Source organism: Phalacrocorax aristotelis, chromosome 1 (assembly GCF_949628215.1).
Source record: "Phalacrocorax aristotelis chromosome 1, bGulAri2.1, whole genome shotgun sequence".
In the NCBI taxonomy this organism is placed as follows: Eukaryota; Metazoa; Chordata; class Aves; order Suliformes; family Phalacrocoracidae; genus Phalacrocorax; species Phalacrocorax aristotelis.
The window spans coordinates 30,212,010-30,231,229 of NC_134276.1; the positions used below are offsets into that span (position 1 = coordinate 30,212,010).

The following is a 19,220-nucleotide window of genomic DNA, read 5'->3' on the forward strand; positions in this document are numbered from 1 at the left end:
TTCTATGATTCTACTAACACAAAAAGCATGAGCAATGCTGTTTGTCTTCTGCATGTTGTCATTCTGATCTTCCATTTGTAAGAGTCCTACACGAGGAATCAGTGTTTTTTTTTTTTGGACTCCTCATCCCAGAACTGTTTGACATTGTCACAATGATCCTTCCCAGGGTTGATCATCTTGCATCCCTGATGTAATAACTATAACAACTGTACCAGGTCCTTACTTTCAAGAGTAATCAGGAACTGTAAATGCTCCATAATATTTTAATTGTAGTTCTTCCAGCTGAAAATCTTGATTTCTAAACAAATTCTGCAAGAAATATGGGGGATCTCATTAGTTATATGTTCCTGTCCTTCCTTCCCCATGCTATTTGTATTAGCAGCAGTTGCCAGGATCACAGCATTTAGCATTGACCCCCAAAGCTCTTGAGGGTGAATTTTGTGTAAGCAGCAGCTGAGTGTAAGTGGACACTATGGTTAATGCTATCATCAGAATGGCCAAGTATATAATGTCATTGACATGGTATGTCAGTTTGACCTGGTGTGTCTCCATGATTTTATTTCCTATGGAAGAACAATTGGTGGCTTTCTATCTCGGTTATAGCTGCATATGATTGGATGGAAAAAGACAGGAAAACATAACACTGTTGTTAACTCTAAGTAGAGTTTCTCAGTCTATCAAGGGCTTGTTTTCTCAGCTGGGCTTGAACCTTGTTGCCCGTCCTTCAGTCCTCTAAGGATGAAATGCTGCATTCGCTTGGAATGTAAGATGTGTCTTGTCTTTTTATGGGTACCAGAAAAGCCTGCAAAGGCAGCTACTTGCAGATAGATTTTTTAAAGATTCTTTTTAGATTAAAAAAAGGCAAAGTTGACTGTCTGTATGGATATTTTTGGGTACCTAATCGTGTAACAACCTTTTATGAGATTTCTGAACATGGAAAATGTAATTACCTGGGTACTAAAGTTTAAGCAGTGCTAGTGCTGCCCACTGTAATGCATGAACCTGTATGTGCAGTCATTGCCAGAGAGCATTGCGCTTTTTCACCAACTACCATGCCACGGCAGAGTTTCCTAATGCTGATCTAGCTTTTATTCAGGCTAGGGTCCCTAGGATCCTCTGCTGTTTTTTGAGGATTTTAAACTGTGCTGCTGCTTATGATTGCATAAATGTGTGTAGAGACAAGGGCTCAGAATAAAAAAAAATTACCTGCTCACTAATAACAGGGTTCTCTTAAGATCTCTTCAGGAACAGGTTGTCTACCAGTCCTTCTGTTCTTGAACACTTTAGTGGATTGGCAGGGAAGAGGGACATAAGGCATGCACTGCTATCTTGCTCTGGCATTATGGCATTTGGGAATGTTAGGGTTTGTGCTCCTACAAACCAGTGTTGAGACAAAACAGCTGGTTTTTAGTACTAAGGTGGGAGGATGCTTTTGTGTGATTATATATAGACAACATGTTGAAGTCCGTTGCTGGTAAACAACCTCCCTTTAAATTGTTCATTCTATCTTTTTCTCAACAACCAATGTGAAGGTCAAAGGAAAAGCTGAGCGTGCCTTTGTATTGAAATATGCATGGGGAAGAAATGAAATGCAAGATGTACATTTCTAAGCCCACAATATTTTCTGCTAGGTATGCAGTCGCTGTGATAATACAATACCAGTTAAAAAACAGTAACTGGAGGTTAGAAAACCAAGTTAATAATGTTTGTAGAGAATGAGGCCTGGTTTGAATCTGTAGCTGCTCAAGTAACATGGGTATTAAATTTAACTGGAATTAAACTGTGAGAAAGAAAGTGAGGACGTTTGACTTGATGCTAGTGGATTTGCATGCCATCCTACAGTTTGAAAACATTTCTAATAGTAATATGTACATAATGCAATGACCTGCTCTTGAGTACTGTTTGGTTTTGGGGTTCCCTCAATATAACCAGCTGAGTCAAAGGTTTTGTAGTTTGAGATAAACTGAACTCAGGATAGTGTGGGTACAGGGTCCAATGGGATACTTATTTATCTGTGTGTAATATATCTTCAAAAAATGTATATATGCTGCCTGAAGAAAAGTAGTGCTGTAACATAGGTATGTTTTGCAGATTAAATGCACTCTTCAGAGGTGTAGTTAATTTTTTGTCCAGTCAGATGAAAGTAGGAAAATTTGGTGAGTGGCATTCCTTGATAATAGCCCCAAGTGAGGACAGTGTAGTTCTTGCAACTCTTATAGTCAAGATTCTAGGCAATTTACTAAGAATGTGGCTATTCTTTCAACCGAGTTTCCTTTGCCAGGCTGGCATTTCTGGCTTTGTGTGAAAAGGGGAAACACATGCATGTGAATCAGTAATAAACCAGTTACGTAGCTGGGTGCCCTTCGACCAATTTCGTGTGAAACATTTGGGGGAAGCTGCTCTTCCCACATGTGCGCTCTACTTGCACCAGCAAAAGCAGAAATTCAGGCAGAGGCATCAGGTGTGCTGAAAAGTCAAAAGTGCTCTGATTCTTGCTCCTCTTATGAGAGTGGATCCGTTGGGTTTGTTCCTGGCTTTGAGATTGTATCAAAAATCATTATCCCACTCTATTCAGCACTTATCAGGCCACACCTGGAGTACTGTGTACAGTTCTGGTCCCTGTTATACAAAAAAGGATGTGGACAGGCTGGAAGGGGTCCAGAGAAGGGCCACCAAGATCAAAGGACTGGGAAGCCTGCCATATGAGGATAGGCTGGGAGAGCTGGGTTTGTTCAGCCTTGAGAAAAGGAGGCTCAGAGGGGATCTCATCACCATGTACCAGCACTTAAGGGGTAGCTACAAAGAAGATGGAGACTCCCATTTTACAAGGAGTCACATGGAGAGGACAAGGGGGAATGGACACAACTTGCTCTTGGGGAGATTCCGATTGGACACAAGAGGAAAATTAGTCACACTGAGGACAGTCAACCATTGGAATGATCTCCCCAGGGAAGTGGTTGACTTGGCCACGTTGGGCACCTTCAAGAGTCGTCTGGACAGGGTGCTGGGCCATCTTGTCTAGCCTGTGCTCTTCCCAGAAAGGATGGACTAGATGATCCCTGAGGTCCCTTCCAACCTGTGATTCTGTGAATAAAGTGATTATTTTTCAAACACGAAGATGTGTATTTTTCCCAATATGAGATGCTTGCAATTATGTAGATAGAAATAGCTGAGGTTTCCAGTTTGGAAATTAGGTTTGATGCTTTCAAGTTCATCTCTTAAAAACAAGCAAACAAAAGAACTTTTTCAATGGCTTGTTGCAAAACTTGACTAACCACTATGTACTAAAAATGAATCCAATTTGTTGTGGATGCTTTTGTGGATTTGCACCATTTTTTAGAACAGACTAGTAGTTTCCTTTGTTAAGAGAGTTGAGATTGAGAATTGCAATTTTTTTTGGATGCTGCATGAGAAGGAAAACATTTGAGAAACTGAGTTTGCTTCGGCTTTTGGGCTTAACCCTTGTATTTGGCTAGGTAATGAAACTGCACCACTTGAGTCATTGCTTTGGGGATCTTATTTCCCCCTTACGGCTGCAGTGCTCCAGATGAAATGAGAATTAAACTTGTACCAACAGTGGTATCATCAGCCGGGGATCTATCAAATTTTTCGGAAACTGGTAATTACTTGTTATAAGTCTAGTCTATCTGTTCAGGACTTCTATAGTTGAATGTTCTGATAAGCTTTCTTTTTCCCTGCTAATCTGTGTCAGCTATCTGAAGGCAAGAAGAGAGGCTAGAGTCTTCTAAATGCTTTGTGCTGTCCCTTTGAAGCTAAAGCATTGGTTTTTATTTTTTCTTGCTTCAGTTAACTAGTTATAAAATGACCACTAACCCTGGGAATTGTAGATATTCTGTTAAGTCTCTCTGGCTGTTGCTGTTAGTGATTAATAAATAATATCCTGAGCATTGTTGTATCTTTAGTGCAGCATGCTTGAAGCCTGAAACTTGAATCTCTTTTACTGTCTCTTCTGGGAATTAAAGCAAAAAGAAATGCTCCCATGTATTGTGTGTCCCTGGATGGTATCTTCAATATTTTGAACTAAAACTTTTTTGTAGTTCTTCCCAGACTGAGGCAACACAATGGGACATGGCTAACAATTCTTCCTTATATGGGAAGCTGTGGCTATTGGTATCTATCACTTAAAAGTGAGAACTCATTTTGCATTTCAGTGTTGATTTTAATCTTTATCTCTGGCTTTCACTTAAAGCACAGGCATGAGTTTAGTTGTGGGATATACCCAAGCTATGTAAAACCCCTGCCTTCGGGTTCTATAATATAACTACCATGTTAGTTCACTCGTTGAAGCTGAGTTATTTGGAGTAGGTGATCCTGGCAGCCAGAGATTTTTGAGCAGCTATACCTAGGTTATATTTCTTCTGCAGGAGTCTTAGATTAACATTACCTTTTCATTCAGTTGTGCTTTTTATCTTGAATCAAGGAAAAGACTGAACTGAAAATGAGCCTGTTCTGCAGAAGGGTCTTTGAACAAAAGACTGCTGCAGTGAAGTAGTTCTTACTGCTGAAATTCTAAAGAAAACATCCTATTGATTCTGAAGTTTAGATCAGCTTTAAAAAGTGGTTGTTCCCACTTGGTTTGTAACTCTCAACTTTGTGCATCATGCTGCCTTGAAATGTTTGAAGTGTTGATTAAATGATGGCTGTCTTGCTTGTAATGTACAGTACCTGAATCAAATGATAAATATCTGTGGAGAGGTTATAAATGTGTTTATATAGAGTGAATTGCCATCACTGTGTAAAGTGAATTTTTTTTAAAGCAGTTTACTCACAAATTTAAATTCCTTTTCAGCTCCATTTACCTCTCAATTCTCCTCTACCTGGAAGTGAGTTGACTAAGGAACCCTTTCGATGGGATCAGAGGTTATTTGCTTTGGTTCTCCGTTTGCCTGGTATCACAGCACCGGAATCGGAGCAGATGACAGGTGTACCAGTGGATGACTCTGCAATCACACCTATGTGCGAAGTCACAGGAGGTGGGTGCCCTGGTTTCCTTTGACAATACTTTTGAAAATGAAAACTAACTCAGTTTAGTTCTATTAATCATGTATATGTTGTAGAATAAGTGTTTCTCAGTTCTTATATTACTTGTGAAAAACTCAGAAGTCTGATATAACAAAACTAAAGACACTTACTGCATTAAAGCTACAGACAATTTAACCTGTCTTGGAGGAGTGTAAATCTACTTTCTTTAGCAGTTTTTTAGAAGAGAAAACTTTTTCTAATGCACCTTGGTATCAGAATTAGAAATTGTAAGAATTGAGTCTGTTCTGCTGCACAGTTTTGCTAAATTCCTGTCATACTGTGATCTAAAGAAGCCAAAAGTGAAGGAAATGTGTTGGGTTGGTTTGTTCTTTTTCCTCTAGAGCAACCAGAATTTCTGCAATGCAGAATGCATAAAAACTCTGCAAAATTGAAACTTTTATCTCCATCATAACTCATATTCTTAATCACGTAGAAAGTATATTCCAGATCAAACTCAGGCATTAATTTTATAAATTGCTTGGAAAAGTTTTTGATTACATCACATATTAAAACCACAATGATTCTTCTCATGCATCGGAGGGAATGTGATAGAAAGCAAAGAGATTTAAAAAGCATTCCAAACAGATTTGACTCCACTGCTTTCTGCCTGTAATGTAGGCTCTACTGATATAGCCTAATACTAATATACTACTACTCTACTAATATACTATACAGTACTTTGACTGAAATTCATGGACAGTTAAGTGTTGATGTCTGTCACAAGGGGGAGCCCATTTTCCATGAATGCAACCAAGAATTTGAGTGAAGTCATTAAGGGCCTAAACCCAAACACTTACAATGAGGTGCATGTAACATTGTCACTGCATCACTAGGCTGCCTTGCTGCTTAAACAAAGAGGGAGTGTTTGGGAGAAGCTTTAAATCAGTGATCCGTACATAAATCAACCTGTGTGGCGGGTGAACAGTTCTGTATCATCCAAGTTCAAATAAGGGCAGAAACACTGAACAACCTTAACCTTGGCTGTTTCGTTTTAGGTCGATCTTATTGTGTGTGCTCTCCAAGAATGCTGAATCAGTGTCTTGAGTCATTGGTGCAAAAAGTGCAAAGTGGAGTGGTAATAAATTTTGAAAAAGCTGGGCCGGATCCCTCACCAATTGATGGTACTTGAAATTTTTGACACTATGATATCAAATGCTAGGGATTACTGTCAATATAATTTAGTGAACTTAATGTAATAGTTGCCAAAACAAAAGGTAAACTGATGCAATTTAAAAGACACTACTACAAAAAGGGCCTGCTATGTCTGAAACTCTGTGGACTTATTCAAAATACTGCATTTGGTCATATTACTCAGGTAGTCTTAAATGCAGTTGTTCATGTCAAGCATAATTAAATGGGTTCATGAGTTTTAAGCAGTAGTTTTCAACCAGCTAGAAATGTAAATAGCTTGATATGGAAATACTGTGGGTTTATATGTTTACCCTTTTTTGTTTAATGTCATAAAGTGGCTGCATTAAGAATTAAAATAGCAAATACAACTGTGCAGCCTTAACTTCTTGTTCTAAATGGCTTAGGATATTACTGGGAAGTGTGGGAAATTTTTTAATCCTGCTTTGCTGCAATAAAAAGTTAGTCCAGTAGTATTAGTTGTGTGTTTCAATTTTGTGCATGGAGATTTGAAGGTTGTCTGGTAATGACAACAGGAGGAGAAAGAAACTTCTTATTGTGAGGGCTCCGGATAACTGGCTTTCTCAGCTCTGATCCTGTAAACATTCAGTGCTTATTTGGTTTCTCACAGTTTCCGGGTTTTTGTTTACTGACAACTATCTGCTGCTCTTAAAAACATGAACTGCAGGAAGAGCTTCCCTAAGGGTATAGCTCTTAAAGTCTTCACAGAAGTTGTTTAATACTCTTTTTGATTTTTAACACTATTTTGACTCATAAAGCCTTTTTCTTCTGTAGATGGGCAGGTGGATATATCTAGACCCTTTGGACCCCAACCTTGGCACAGCTGTCACAAACTTATTTATGTCAGACCAAACCCTAAAACTGGGGTTCCTATAGGTCATTGGCCTGTTCCTGAATCCTTTTGGCCAGATCAAAATTCTCCAACACTGGTACGTATTGAAGTTAGATAAAGCAGAGGGTTTGTGTCTAGGGGAATATGCCAGGGTTTCCTATTCACTGATTTTTAAATCTTGATAGGTACTTCATTGTAGCAGCTGTAAAAACAGTGTGACCTGAGAGGGAATGACACATGTAAATACATGTTGCAGTTATCTCAGATAAATTGCTGATGAGCAAATAATACTGTGGGGTTTGCTTTTTAGTGACCTTGAAGCATTAAGAAACTGCCTACAACAGATTTGTTGGCCTAGTATGTGCACATAACATTTCTGATCAAACTCTTAAAATATCAAACTAGCCCTTTGATAATAGACTATTGAATTCTATTGCCTCACAGGTCGTATTAATAGAATATAGTATGATCTTCCCAATTTTGAATCCTTGTGATAGTGCTGTCTTAATTCTAGCAGGTGAACATAATTTCATCTGCTGTTGTTCAGTGTAGCCATACCTTGAATTTATCCCAAATAGAGAAATGCATCTTGGTTTTTAAAATACTACCCACAGAATTAATTTTATTTGAGTTTTTTCCATAAAAGAATATATGCCACTGCCTTTTGTTTGGTCTGAGAACTAATTGTTAATATAATGTATTTTTCTATTTCTGCTAATATTTGAAAATAATTAAAATAGAAATAATGCAACTGTATAATTGTTCTCTACGTTTTGTGATGGTTTTTGTTGAAATGTTTTTTCATCTGAAGCTACTGTGCTGATCGTGAAAAGTTAAAATTTAGCAAATTCATTGATCTTTATTTGAAAAATATATAAAGTTCTTTGAAACACAGGTGGTTGAGGAGCGATACAAGTATGAAATTTTAGTCATATTTGCAGGTTTGATCTTGCTGGCATCTGTGGCCACATTCATTGAAGTATGCAGATGCCCTTCTGAACTAACTACAAGGCAAACTAGCGTATATAAGTAAAAGTAAATCTACAGTAATTTAAAAAAACAAAACCTCATTGTGTACTGGATATTAAAAAGCTGCTCTGTAGGAAATCTGTCCTGTGTACTCCTTGTAATCATTATCAATGGCATATCTGCCTCCGTTCACTGTAAAGTTTGTCTGCTACTGCAGATCATGATTGAGATTGCTAAAATAGATCTTGCCAAGTGAAGAGTTGTTGAACTAAATCTGCTAAAAACATGAAGTTGACTTTCCCACATGGCAAGAAGATGAGAAAAAATTCTTTCGGTTGTAGCATGTATAGTTCTCAACTGCATAAAGACTGGATTATTGTACATGCAGCTAAATTCTATGTTGACATCAATTGGAATTCCACGTTGAACCTTCCTTATGCAGTGCTGTGGAGCTGAGTTTGCTGAGTGTTTCAAGGCTTGTATTTCCTCACTGTTCTGAAAATACAGTGTTAAAACTTAGCATATGTTGTAACTCTTGTCTACTCGAGAGTCCGCAGTTAGATATTTTTCTTTTCCTCCCTGTTGCCTGATCCACAGTGGAGTTGTCTCAAACAGTCCTACCCCAACAACTGTTCTTTGTACTTGCGTAATGATACTATCAAGACTTTCTTAAATGTATATGAAAGCTGCTAATAATCATGGTGGCAGATCAATATGTAAATGGCTGCTCCCACTGCGCTGCAGTAAAAATAGTTCTGCTCTCCAGCCAAGGGTTATTGGACTTCTCAAGCCTTAGCTTTCAACTTCTTTTGCGGCCTTTTTATTTCTAGTATAACTGCTTCATGGCTTGGTCAAAAACTCTACCATAACTATTTATTGGAGGTATCCTCTTTGAAGAGAATTGCAGTTCCTTCAGTTGGTTGGGCCTCATCTTTTGTATGCACTTGGACAGTACACCTTCCTCAGAGTGGAGACACTCAAGGCAAGACCATATTTGTGGGCAGATAACATTTGGGTGGCTCATCCTAAAAGGAAAAGGCTAGAACTTAGACGTAGGAAAACTACTTTCAAGGTGAGGTGGTAGGAAGGTCCAAGAAACCCCGAGTTTCCCTAGTTCATCTTATATATTTATTGGTTACCTTCCTGTAAAGAGAGTAAATGGAAGGAGGCTTCCCAGCTGAGCTCTTTCCCAGATTGTAGTGGCCTTGGAGGAGGCTCAGGGTAAGTATAAGAGCTTATGTTCCTCTCCTGAAAACCCTTCAGTGGAAGGCGTACTGCTCCAATTTTCATCACACAGAAAAAATCAGATTTTCCTTTCCGCAAAAGAAATCTAAAATATGTTGTTAACTTCTACTTGAAAATCGAGGCACAAAGACCTTTTCCCTGTGACTAATAAAAAGATTAAAATCCAAACACTTAAACTGCTTGAATTGAAATAATTTTTCACAGGCCTAGTTAAAATGTGAGTTCTAAAGCTTGGTTTTTTTTCTGAATTCATGCTGCTCTTGGTAATTATAATTCAGTTTGAATTTTGTAACTCTATTTGCCAAGAAGGAAAAGTGCTGGAGGAAGTCGGCAAACGCAAAAGAACAGTGCCTGCTTCTGTGGAGAATAAAAATGTGCATGGCCCAGAGTAGCATTGAAGATGTTTGGGTTTTTTTGTCCCCACTGGGATTTACTTCCATTTGCAAAGTTTTTGTGTATTGTGTATACGCGAGGAGTTTTACTTGCATACCGTTCTGCCTTCTTAGATAAAATAATTGGCATTTATTTAGAAAATAAGATTCCTTTAGATTTTAAGACAATACTAACTAACATCATAAATTAATTGCTTAGGACTCATTAACAATAAACAGGAGTCCTGTATTAAATAGGCTCCTTAAAAATGTCTGTTTTCAAAGAACCTGTATTACTTCAGTTGTCATAGCACAATTGCATTTTAATCGTTGTGCAGACTTGTTAACACTGGAATGCTTATGTTTAGCCACCTCGCACATCTCATCCGGTGGTGAAATTTTCCTGTACCGACTGTGAACCGATGGTCATTGACAAACTGCCTTTTGATAAATATGAGTTAGAACCTTCACCGCTGACCCAGTTTATCCTGGAAAGAAAATCTCCTCAGACCTGCTGGCAGGCAAGTAGAATACATGCTGAATTGAAGTTATTTATAGAATGCTGGTTTTCGTAGATTTTATTTCATAATCAGAAAAGGATGTAAAATTTCAGCACACAATACGTTGGATTTACAGACAATATAATGTGTTTTATTGCAGGTATATGTGAGCAATAGTGCAAAATACAGTGAACTTGGTCATCCTTTTGGTTACTTGAAAGCTAGTACAGCGCTGAATTGTGTGAATTTATTTGTGATGCCTTACAATTATCCAGTCCTCCTTCCATTGCTAGGTAAATACCACTTCATAAAAATTTTCTTAGGTAGTAGGCAATTGAAAAATTGATCTCATCTAAATAGATTTCTGCAATAATGCCAGTATTAATCACACCTGTAGAAAAGTAGAATGTTGGACAGTATTTGTTATCAGTAACTTGTTTCACTTGTCACCAATTGGCTGACCTTTATGACTCAGACTCAACGTGTAGGATTTACTTGATCATTATTCTTTCAGCTAATTTTTGGTCTCACATTTTTCATTATTTTAGCCATTTTTCCCAATCTGTTGTTTCAATTACCAGTTCAATTTGATAATTTATCAGGTTCCCTCTTTTGGCTGCAACATTGTTTGTGTGTATTTAGTTTTATATATATATATGTGGTAAAATATATATATTAATTTAAACATTGAGGAATTGGCATTTCTTAGAGCTTCTTTTATTAGAAAAAAGGTGCAATGCTGTCTAGACAAGCCTTTCATTTTGTCTCTTTTTATGACCATCAGATGACTTGTTTAAAGTACACAAGGCAAAGCCTACATTGAAATGGCGACAGTCATTTGAAAGCTATTTGAAGACAATGCCTCCTTATTATCTTGGGGTAAGATGACTTACTGTGTTAAAATTTTTGTTTTATTGTGTAACTACCGTTATCTTTCCACTATGGGTATATTCCCTATTTCAAGTAGAATATGTATTAATTTAAGAGAATAGCTAAGCTTCATGCATAATGATACTATTTTCACTGGAGTCCTGTGGAAGGCTTGAGACGTGAATGTTAGAAAACTTCATAATCTAAATAATAATATTCCATATAACTATAGATAATATATTGTTATATATTATATAATTGTATAAAAATTATGTATCTGTTAATAATTTATTCTGTATGAATGGAACAATGCTTTAAAACAATGAAACAATGCTGCCCTGAAAGTCTGTTTTTCTTTTCTAACTTTGACGACCTCAGGTTCTGTTTGATATGGATACAATTAGTTCAAGTATGTGTACAACATTTAAATATGACTGTACAATGTATTACATGTTTCAGCCTTTGAAGAAAGCTGTGAGAATGATGGGAGCACCAAACCTGATAGCTGACAATGTGGAATATGGACTTAGTTACAGTGTCATTTCATATCTCAAAAAGTTGAGTCAGCAGGTAATGTTGAAGCAAAAGAGCAGTAAAAACTTACTCTAATATCAGGATAATCTTAAAATACTCAAGTTCAATGGCTCTGAAGATGAAAAGAGCAGAAAGATCAAGTTAATACCTTCCCATAACCAATTAGCAAAAAAGCATTTTGGTTTTCTGAATTGAAGGAAAACTTGACATTTAAATATAGACTTTATAGACTGGACTATAAAGATAGATATGGAGGCACAAATTGAGATTTTTTTTGTACACAGAGTAACATACTTTTGTCCAAAAGAAAACATGTTGCCTTACATTAGATATTAAATATGTTCTAGCATATTTTTTTTTAGAAAATAGAGATTTGTACTTTATGCATCTGAATCAGAAAGTGTCCTCTCTTTGGCTTGTGAAATGAAATGGGAAGTGGTCAGTAAATACAAATTGACATAATTCAGAATCTAAAATAAGGATACAACCTAGAAGTGGCAAGTGACCTTTTGAAATTGTTGACTGTGTTCAGAATAGTGCCCGTATCTTTGACTAGTCTCCTGCACCAGCTAAAGCATTTCTGCCCTGCTACCTCCACTTTTGTTGAACTGTGCATGTTAAGCTTTCTTGTTCAAGATGATAAAATAATGCAGTAGGTTTAAAACTTCAAGAAACAGTAGTGCAAGTACTTGTAACTTGGCTAATGAGTTCTTATGGACCAGCTTTTTCTTAAAGCATTAATATAAATGATTATTTAAGGAAGCAAACCTGAAGTTTACAGTATATCAAGTCATAGTTGTATTGCTCAGTATTCTGTGAACTAATCTCTCAACCTAGACACCTTAGACTCCTAAAATGTAATGACATGCACTGCCAATTGTACTTAAACCTTTTCTAACTTCTGAAAGGATTTGCCAGTAGAGACTTGATCTTCTTAAGTACATACTCAATTTTTGAGTAGTCTACAAATCTATGTGGAACTGCAATACTAACATTGGCAGGTGTATTACTAAATTACTTTTGGCTCTTTTTTCAACTGTATTCTGCCAAAAAGCTGGTGTTTATGAACATGTTTAATTTTCGTACAAATAGAACATAATATTGGGGTTAGGTCTGTCTAGTCAAACAGAATCGGGTATTATCATGTATTTCAAATTGATTAATGTTACGACTGTTCATACTGAGCTTTTAAAAAGTTAATACCATTGTGTGACCGATTGCAACTATAGCTGTGGGAGAATCGGTCTTCTGAGAGTTAGTGTTTAGCTGTTATTGTACAACAGTCTATGTGAGTACAGATAGATTTGCAGAGAATTACTAGTTAAATTATGGCATTTTATGAAAATAAAAGCATTGCATGCATATTGGTGCTTAGATACCGTAATGGGCAGCAGAGGAGAAATATGCAGAAGACCTAGGCACAAACTGTTCTCTGTATTTAAAACTGTAGAAAGCATTAAGTGGTTATGTATTAAGCACTCCTTAAGCACTCATCCTGGTTATGGTCGTCATAGTATATTAGCACATTGTTGAATCTTCTAGGTAGGAATTTAAAATGAATAAGTCTGACTAATCCTTTTAAGAGCGTATTGTCAATTTTATTTATTTATTTATTTCAAATTAAGGCCAAAATAGAGTCCGATAGAGTCATTGGCTCTGTAGGCAAAAAGGTAGCGCAAGAGACTGGAATTAAGGTCAGAAGCAGATCACACAACCTGTCTATGGCACATAGGAACGATTTTCAACATCTGCTACAGGGGATTACTGGGGAAATTCCTCATAGACCTCTAGACCTCAATATGAAGGAGTATGCTGGGTTCCAAATAGCTTTCCTGAATAAGGTAAGCACCACTGTGTGTAATGTTGTTATTTTCAATATACTTCCATTGAAATGCTAGATATTGTTTCATACATGGTATTAACTGGAACTTTATTTACTGGAACCATAGGATTTGAAACCTCAGACTTTTAGAAATGCTTATGACATACCCAGAAGAAATCTTTTGGATCAATTAACACGAATGAGATCTAATTTACTGAAGAGTACTCGCAAGTTCCTCAAAGGACAAGATGAAGGTTAGATAACAGTTTATTTTTTGCCTGACTGTGATATGATTGGTACTAAAAAACAATGAAGACTGTAACAAATAGTGTAGTTCTTTAAAACTTAGTGGATGTCCTATACTGCCATTAAATGGCTTGGGTTTTAGAATTTTTTCCTTAAATAACTTACTGGAAATAAAAATGGTGAGGATAGAGAAGATGGGGATTCACTGCCCTTCCTTAGTCCATAGGAGGAGACTTGGGCTTTTACGTAAGACTCTTTGTTCACTGGTTTTTTTTCCCCCAACTTTCATGATATATCTTAAAATCACAGCGCGGTTCTGAACATTACGATCTCACTGCATAGAAGTGGGATGTGAGCAGTGGAAAAGTAAGCTTGCTCACTCGGTGCTGCCAGTGTGACTCTCTTGCCCCTTAAGCCAACAGCAAATAGTTCAGTCTGATTTATTGCTTTACCTTTCTACTGTATCTTCTGGAGCTGCTTTATGGCATCTTAACAAACAGAAGATTATGAAGTAAGTGGAGAAAATTAGAAGGGCAATCAATACAAGTGAAAGTGTATGTTATATTAGTCCTGCCACCTCTTAGATCAGGTTAACATTTGTGATCAAGTGATGATGTAATGTGAAATGCAGAGAAGTTGCTCTTTGGGTAGGGGGTTAAACCACATAAAAACTGTTAGGGTTTTTTCTGCTAGTGTATGTTTTGCGTGATGAAAGGCTTGACAACTTCAACTAAATCCATAAGAAGTTCAGAATCAGGTCCTGTGTATTTCAGGAATTTGTTACAGATTACAAAAATCACTGTTGCTTTCGGAAAATGCTAGTCTTAATTAGATTTTGGGTGGCTAAAATTGGGTAGAGTTATATCAAAGGTGTATGTAGCATGGCGTTACTACTATGCATTAATGTAGCTGTTGTTTGTAGTAATGACTTAGTTATTTGTTCCCAGTCTGTTTTTTTACCTCTCCTACCTCATTGAAAAGTTATGGGACACTTTGGAAAACTAACATCCATGCATGACAACTATTGCTTATTTCTGTGTCATAATGACAAATACACAAGGCATACTGATCCATTTGAGCAAGTTCTCTGCACTCAAAACATGATGTTATATATACTGGTTAGACAATAATAATGGTGAGTTTTGCACAAATATTTTGTTAATGCATTTGAGAGAATGAAGACTTGGAGGTGTGGAGTGGATATAGTCTAAATTCTCATAAGGTGAACAGTATCACGTATTAATAAACCCTTCTGTTATGATAGATCAAGTTCACAGTGTACCTATAGCACAAATGGGAAACTACCAGGAGTATCTAAAACAAATACCTTCTCCGCTCAGAGAGCTTGATCCTGATCAACCACGAAGGCTTCATACGTTTGGCAATCCATTCAAATTGGACAAAAAGGTGACTTTCTGTAATGCTTTTTAAAAAATGTGCTGTTGTGAGTGGGTGCTGCTGATTAAACCATTCAAATAGCAATGTATCAGAGAAACACTTTGAAATATTTGGGAAAGTGCTGCTTACAAGAGAGTCTCTCTGATGTTTTTCCATCAATAATGTCCTATGGAGGACAATCTATATTGGAAACCAGTATTATGCCTCTGAATTATATTTAAATGAAATACATTTGTCGTGTAGTATAGCTAATACCTAATTATATATCCTTTACCAAACTTCCCCCATAAAAACCTTGCTGTAACTTTGAGATCGTGGACTCTCCCTTTTGTCCAAATCAGTTTTGGACATGACCAAATTACCAATATCATTTAGAGCTTGTCTTTTAAATGTTTGAGTCATTTTGCAGTTACTGAAAAGGAAGCTTGACATCCTACTCAGTTGTCTTGGCAGACTGCTTGGTAAGGGCCCTAAGCACATCGGTTTAGTCTGGGAAGGATTTGATATGGTTTTCTGGTATTACTTTGGATGACAGTTGAGAATTCAGTGCATGATGGCATGTAGTACATAGTTGCCTTATACACAGTAAATATCATCATAATGTCAAAGGATTAATTATATTTTGTGGTTTTGGCTTAAACTTATTCTCCCCGTTAAATTAATTATAGGGAATGATGATAGATGAAGCAGATGAATTTGTATCGGGACCTCAAAATAAACATAAAAGACCCGGAGAACCAAATATGCAAGGGATTCCGAAAAGACGGCGTTGTATGTCCCCCCTGCTCAGAGGTCGACCGCAAACTCCCCCAGTTGTGAATAATCACATTGGAGGAAAAGGGCCACCAACACCAATCGCACAAGCACAGCCTGACCTTGTTAAACCTATTCCTATTCACAAAAGTAAGTGAATCTTCATCTTCAGAGCGCTTGTTTTTTAATTTATGCAAAAAACTTGTTGCTGTAGCAATACCACTGGCTGATTTCCCAAATGTGGCAATGTTTTCCCTCATATTCAAGAGTGCATCTGGAGTAAATTACAGAAAGAATTAATATAGTTCTCCAGACAGTCTTTTGCGTATGAACTTCCCAGTATAAACAATGTATTTCCTGTATTAAGTGAGGAGGCAATGTAAACGGTCAGAAGGATGTTCTTCCTTTGCCTGGGATTTCAGATGCTCCAGAAGTATCACAACATGAAGTTAATTTGAATTTTGCTGTGGTGCAGTGAATCACTTCCCTTTCTGTGTAAGTCTTGCTCACTGTTCAGCACTGAAGTAAACTTTAAAGTTAAGGTAAACTAAACTAAAAAGCCAGTTCAATTTAATGGGGAAAGACAATCATGTCATAAAACCACATTTTACAGGTGCTTTTTCTTTTGATGACAGTCCATATAGCAATTTCCCTTTTCATATAAAGACTATATCTGTGGGGTTTTTAAGCCATTAACTGCTAGGAGATACAGTAATGTGCTCAGTGTTACAACCCACAAACATGTTTTCTTACACCTAGCATGTACAGTAGACAAGGAAGCTGGAGCATAGCTTTATAAGAGTATAATACTAAACTGACTCAGTGACTTTTATGAGATGATGAAGAATGTGAAACTGGCAAGTGTTATTTTTTTTTCAGCATCAGAAACAAATAATGAGGCTACAATGGATGATGTAGTTGAGAATCACGTTACAGACCCACTTTCATCAGATTTCCCAAATACTGTGGATTCAGAGTTTTCAATGTCCTCTTCTCCATTCAATTCATTGGATCGACCAGCAGCTCATACAGAGGATGTAGGCCATGAACATTTAGGGAATAACTTGAATGTTGATGGGTTTTTGGAGAATCATGAGGAATCAGGTGGTAAAGAACAAAGTACCGAAGAGAACTTGCCAATGTCTTCACCAAGCAAAGGGAAAAAACCAATGCATTGCAGAAGTTCCAGAGAGATTAATATAGAGCTCAGAGCACAAATTATGAAAGAGATCCGAAAACCAGGAAGGAGTAAGTATACCTAATATGTCTTCCAGGTGATTCATGTGAGAGCTAGACAAAGAATTCATATTCAGTCACTATTTTAGAAAAACACTGAACTGTGAGACTGAAGCAAAATAAATTTATAGCTGAAAAGATTTATTGTAAAATGTCTGTTAAAAACTTCCTGGATGAGTGAGTAAAACATTGCTATACCTATCAATGTTCGTGAAAGTCATGGGTTTTTATAGTATCAGTATTAGAATTAGCTTGTTAGGTGTGCCAGTAATATCCTAAACTGCAGTATCCTGTGATTTTTAATATTAGTGTTCATTAAACAGTATGTCACTGCTGCAGTCCTGGTTAGATAGGAGGTATATCCTAAAAGCTTACAAAAGCTGAATGAAATCTGTGGTATTTCACTAAGATTTCACTCAGATCTATTACAACAGATACCTGTATGGGCATTTCTTAAGTACCTGTTATTTTGCTCTTCTCTTTAAGAGTATGAAAGAATTTTCTTTTTACTGAAGCATGTACAAGGAAGCTTACAAACCCGACTGATATTTTTACAAAATGTTATTAAAGAAGCTTCAAGGTAGGTAACTGAGTTGTACTAATCTTACAAAACTCACCGTGTACTGCCGTAAATAACTGCTTGACAACTATGTGGTTCTTTGTCTGAAACTTGCCACACAGTGCTTTGCACGGCAAGTAAATAATTCCCTAGAAAAAACAGAAATGCGTAAACTTCCTGTTGTGTTGTTTGCACAAGGTCGCCTTTTTGCCTCAGACTTTGTCTTAAAAATGTTAGCAGCTGTAACTGCCGAATCGCCATAAATGTACATGGAAAATGGTATAGAAAGAGATGGTAACTTGAGAAAATCGTTGAAGTGTGAGCATGCTGCTAATTTGAAAAAACTGACGGAACTGCGTATTGCTGTGAATTAGGCTTTCAGAAACAGCTGAAATTCATTGTTCTGCATCAGCTCAGAATCTTGTCCTATAAATAGTTTTGAGATCCAGGTATGCTCCATAAAGATATGTCTCTGCTCTTCAGATATTTTTCCTTCAGAGATACTGTAGTCCTGTCTGAGGCTGTGGAAATAGGAGGTGGTTTGTCACTGGAGTAGAGACTTGCTGAGGACTTAAACTCAGTGTTGTTAACCCAGGTAGAAACTGTTCCTTACAGCATCCTTAGACTGATCATGCTTGCTTAGCCTTCTACAAGTTTACTAAGAGGAAAGAAAGCAGAAACATGTAATTATGATTGGAACCTATAGTGTTTGAATTGAAGTGAACTAATAGTTCCAGCATCTTGCTTGGATCATAAATGTAACTGTAACTTTGAGGCTTATTTCAGAAGCCTCAAAGAACAGCTGATTTTTTTTTCTCTAATCTGTTTTTGTAGTAGTCAGCCTTTTCCCTGCGGCATTACTAAACAAATTTTGATTAAATAAAAATCAAAGCAATTTTTGGGTAAAACCATGCCAAGTTTAAGGTACACTGAATGTTGGACATCCGTACAGCTCTTCTAGCCTTCTACTGCCAGCACAGTGGGGCATGTAGATGTATATAGACCATGCTCTTCCTACAGCAACTGTTAGTTTATCATGCTTTTGCTTGATCTGTCTTTTTTATGCCACCTGTCAGACTTGTTCCATAGCCTGTAGATGGCACTTGTTTCTTTACTGTCTCAGCATAGCAGAACAGTACTGTTGCTCCTGGAGTCTGTAGCAGCTCTTAGTGGGGTTGGAATATTTGCACCTCTAAAATTAGGCTCTTTAGATCATGTATAATTCTTGTCTGTTGCAAAGCCTCTCTATTCTAGTTATCTTAAGCTGACTGTTTCCCTACAAAATCTGGCAGCAGTTGAGTGTTGCTGTTGGATGCATCAGAATTAAATCCCATCTCTCACCATAGCCAACAGTTTTCTGTATCTACTGGTGGAAGAAGGTGGCAATCCTGTTGTTCTTGACAGTTGTTAAACTTCAATTTTTATTGGTTTGAGTGTAGGACCAACTTAATGTCTCTCCCTCCTCTTCTCTCCTTGGTTAGATTTTTATAGCGTGGCCATTTTATCCACCAGGATAACACTGCCTACAATCCCTGTGCAGTTCTTTGCTTCTTTCCTTATCCAGGCAAGCTATCACATTTAACCAAGGTTCCCTGCTGCCTGAAGGAAACATCTCTAGGCTTTCCAGTGTTGTCAGGATAGTCTTGTTTTGTTAACTGATAGCTGACCTCTGCAATGCCATGGAATGCAATTA

At 37.2% G+C, this 19,220-nt stretch overlaps 1 protein-coding gene across 3 annotated transcripts in view; it reads left to right on the forward strand.

The window, feature by feature from the left end:
* The window catches only part of INTS6 (integrator complex subunit 6), a 46,770-nt gene that overhangs the window by 24,420 nt on the left and 3,130 nt on the right, over nucleotides 1-19,220 (forward strand). For 2 of the 3 annotated variants that reach the window (XM_075086261.1, XM_075086269.1), the window contains 13 exons: nucleotides 4,811-4,994; nucleotides 6,039-6,164; nucleotides 6,967-7,121; nucleotides 9,978-10,130; nucleotides 10,270-10,402; nucleotides 10,894-10,988; nucleotides 11,439-11,549; nucleotides 13,139-13,354; nucleotides 13,463-13,589; nucleotides 14,846-14,988; nucleotides 15,648-15,882; nucleotides 16,612-16,980; nucleotides 17,455-17,548. In XM_075086261.1, coding sequence (XP_074942362.1) covers nucleotides 4,811-4,994; nucleotides 6,039-6,164; nucleotides 6,967-7,121; nucleotides 9,978-10,130; nucleotides 10,270-10,402; nucleotides 10,894-10,988; nucleotides 11,439-11,549; nucleotides 13,139-13,354; nucleotides 13,463-13,589; nucleotides 14,846-14,988; nucleotides 15,648-15,882; nucleotides 16,612-16,980; nucleotides 17,455-17,548 — 2,141 coding nt within the window. The remainder of the gene's footprint in view (nucleotides 1-4,810; nucleotides 4,995-6,038; nucleotides 6,165-6,966; nucleotides 7,122-9,977; nucleotides 10,131-10,269; nucleotides 10,403-10,893; nucleotides 10,989-11,438; nucleotides 11,550-13,138; nucleotides 13,355-13,462; nucleotides 13,590-14,845; nucleotides 14,989-15,647; nucleotides 15,883-16,611; nucleotides 16,981-17,454; nucleotides 17,549-19,220) is intronic. The other variant, XM_075086271.1, reaches the window with a different exon arrangement.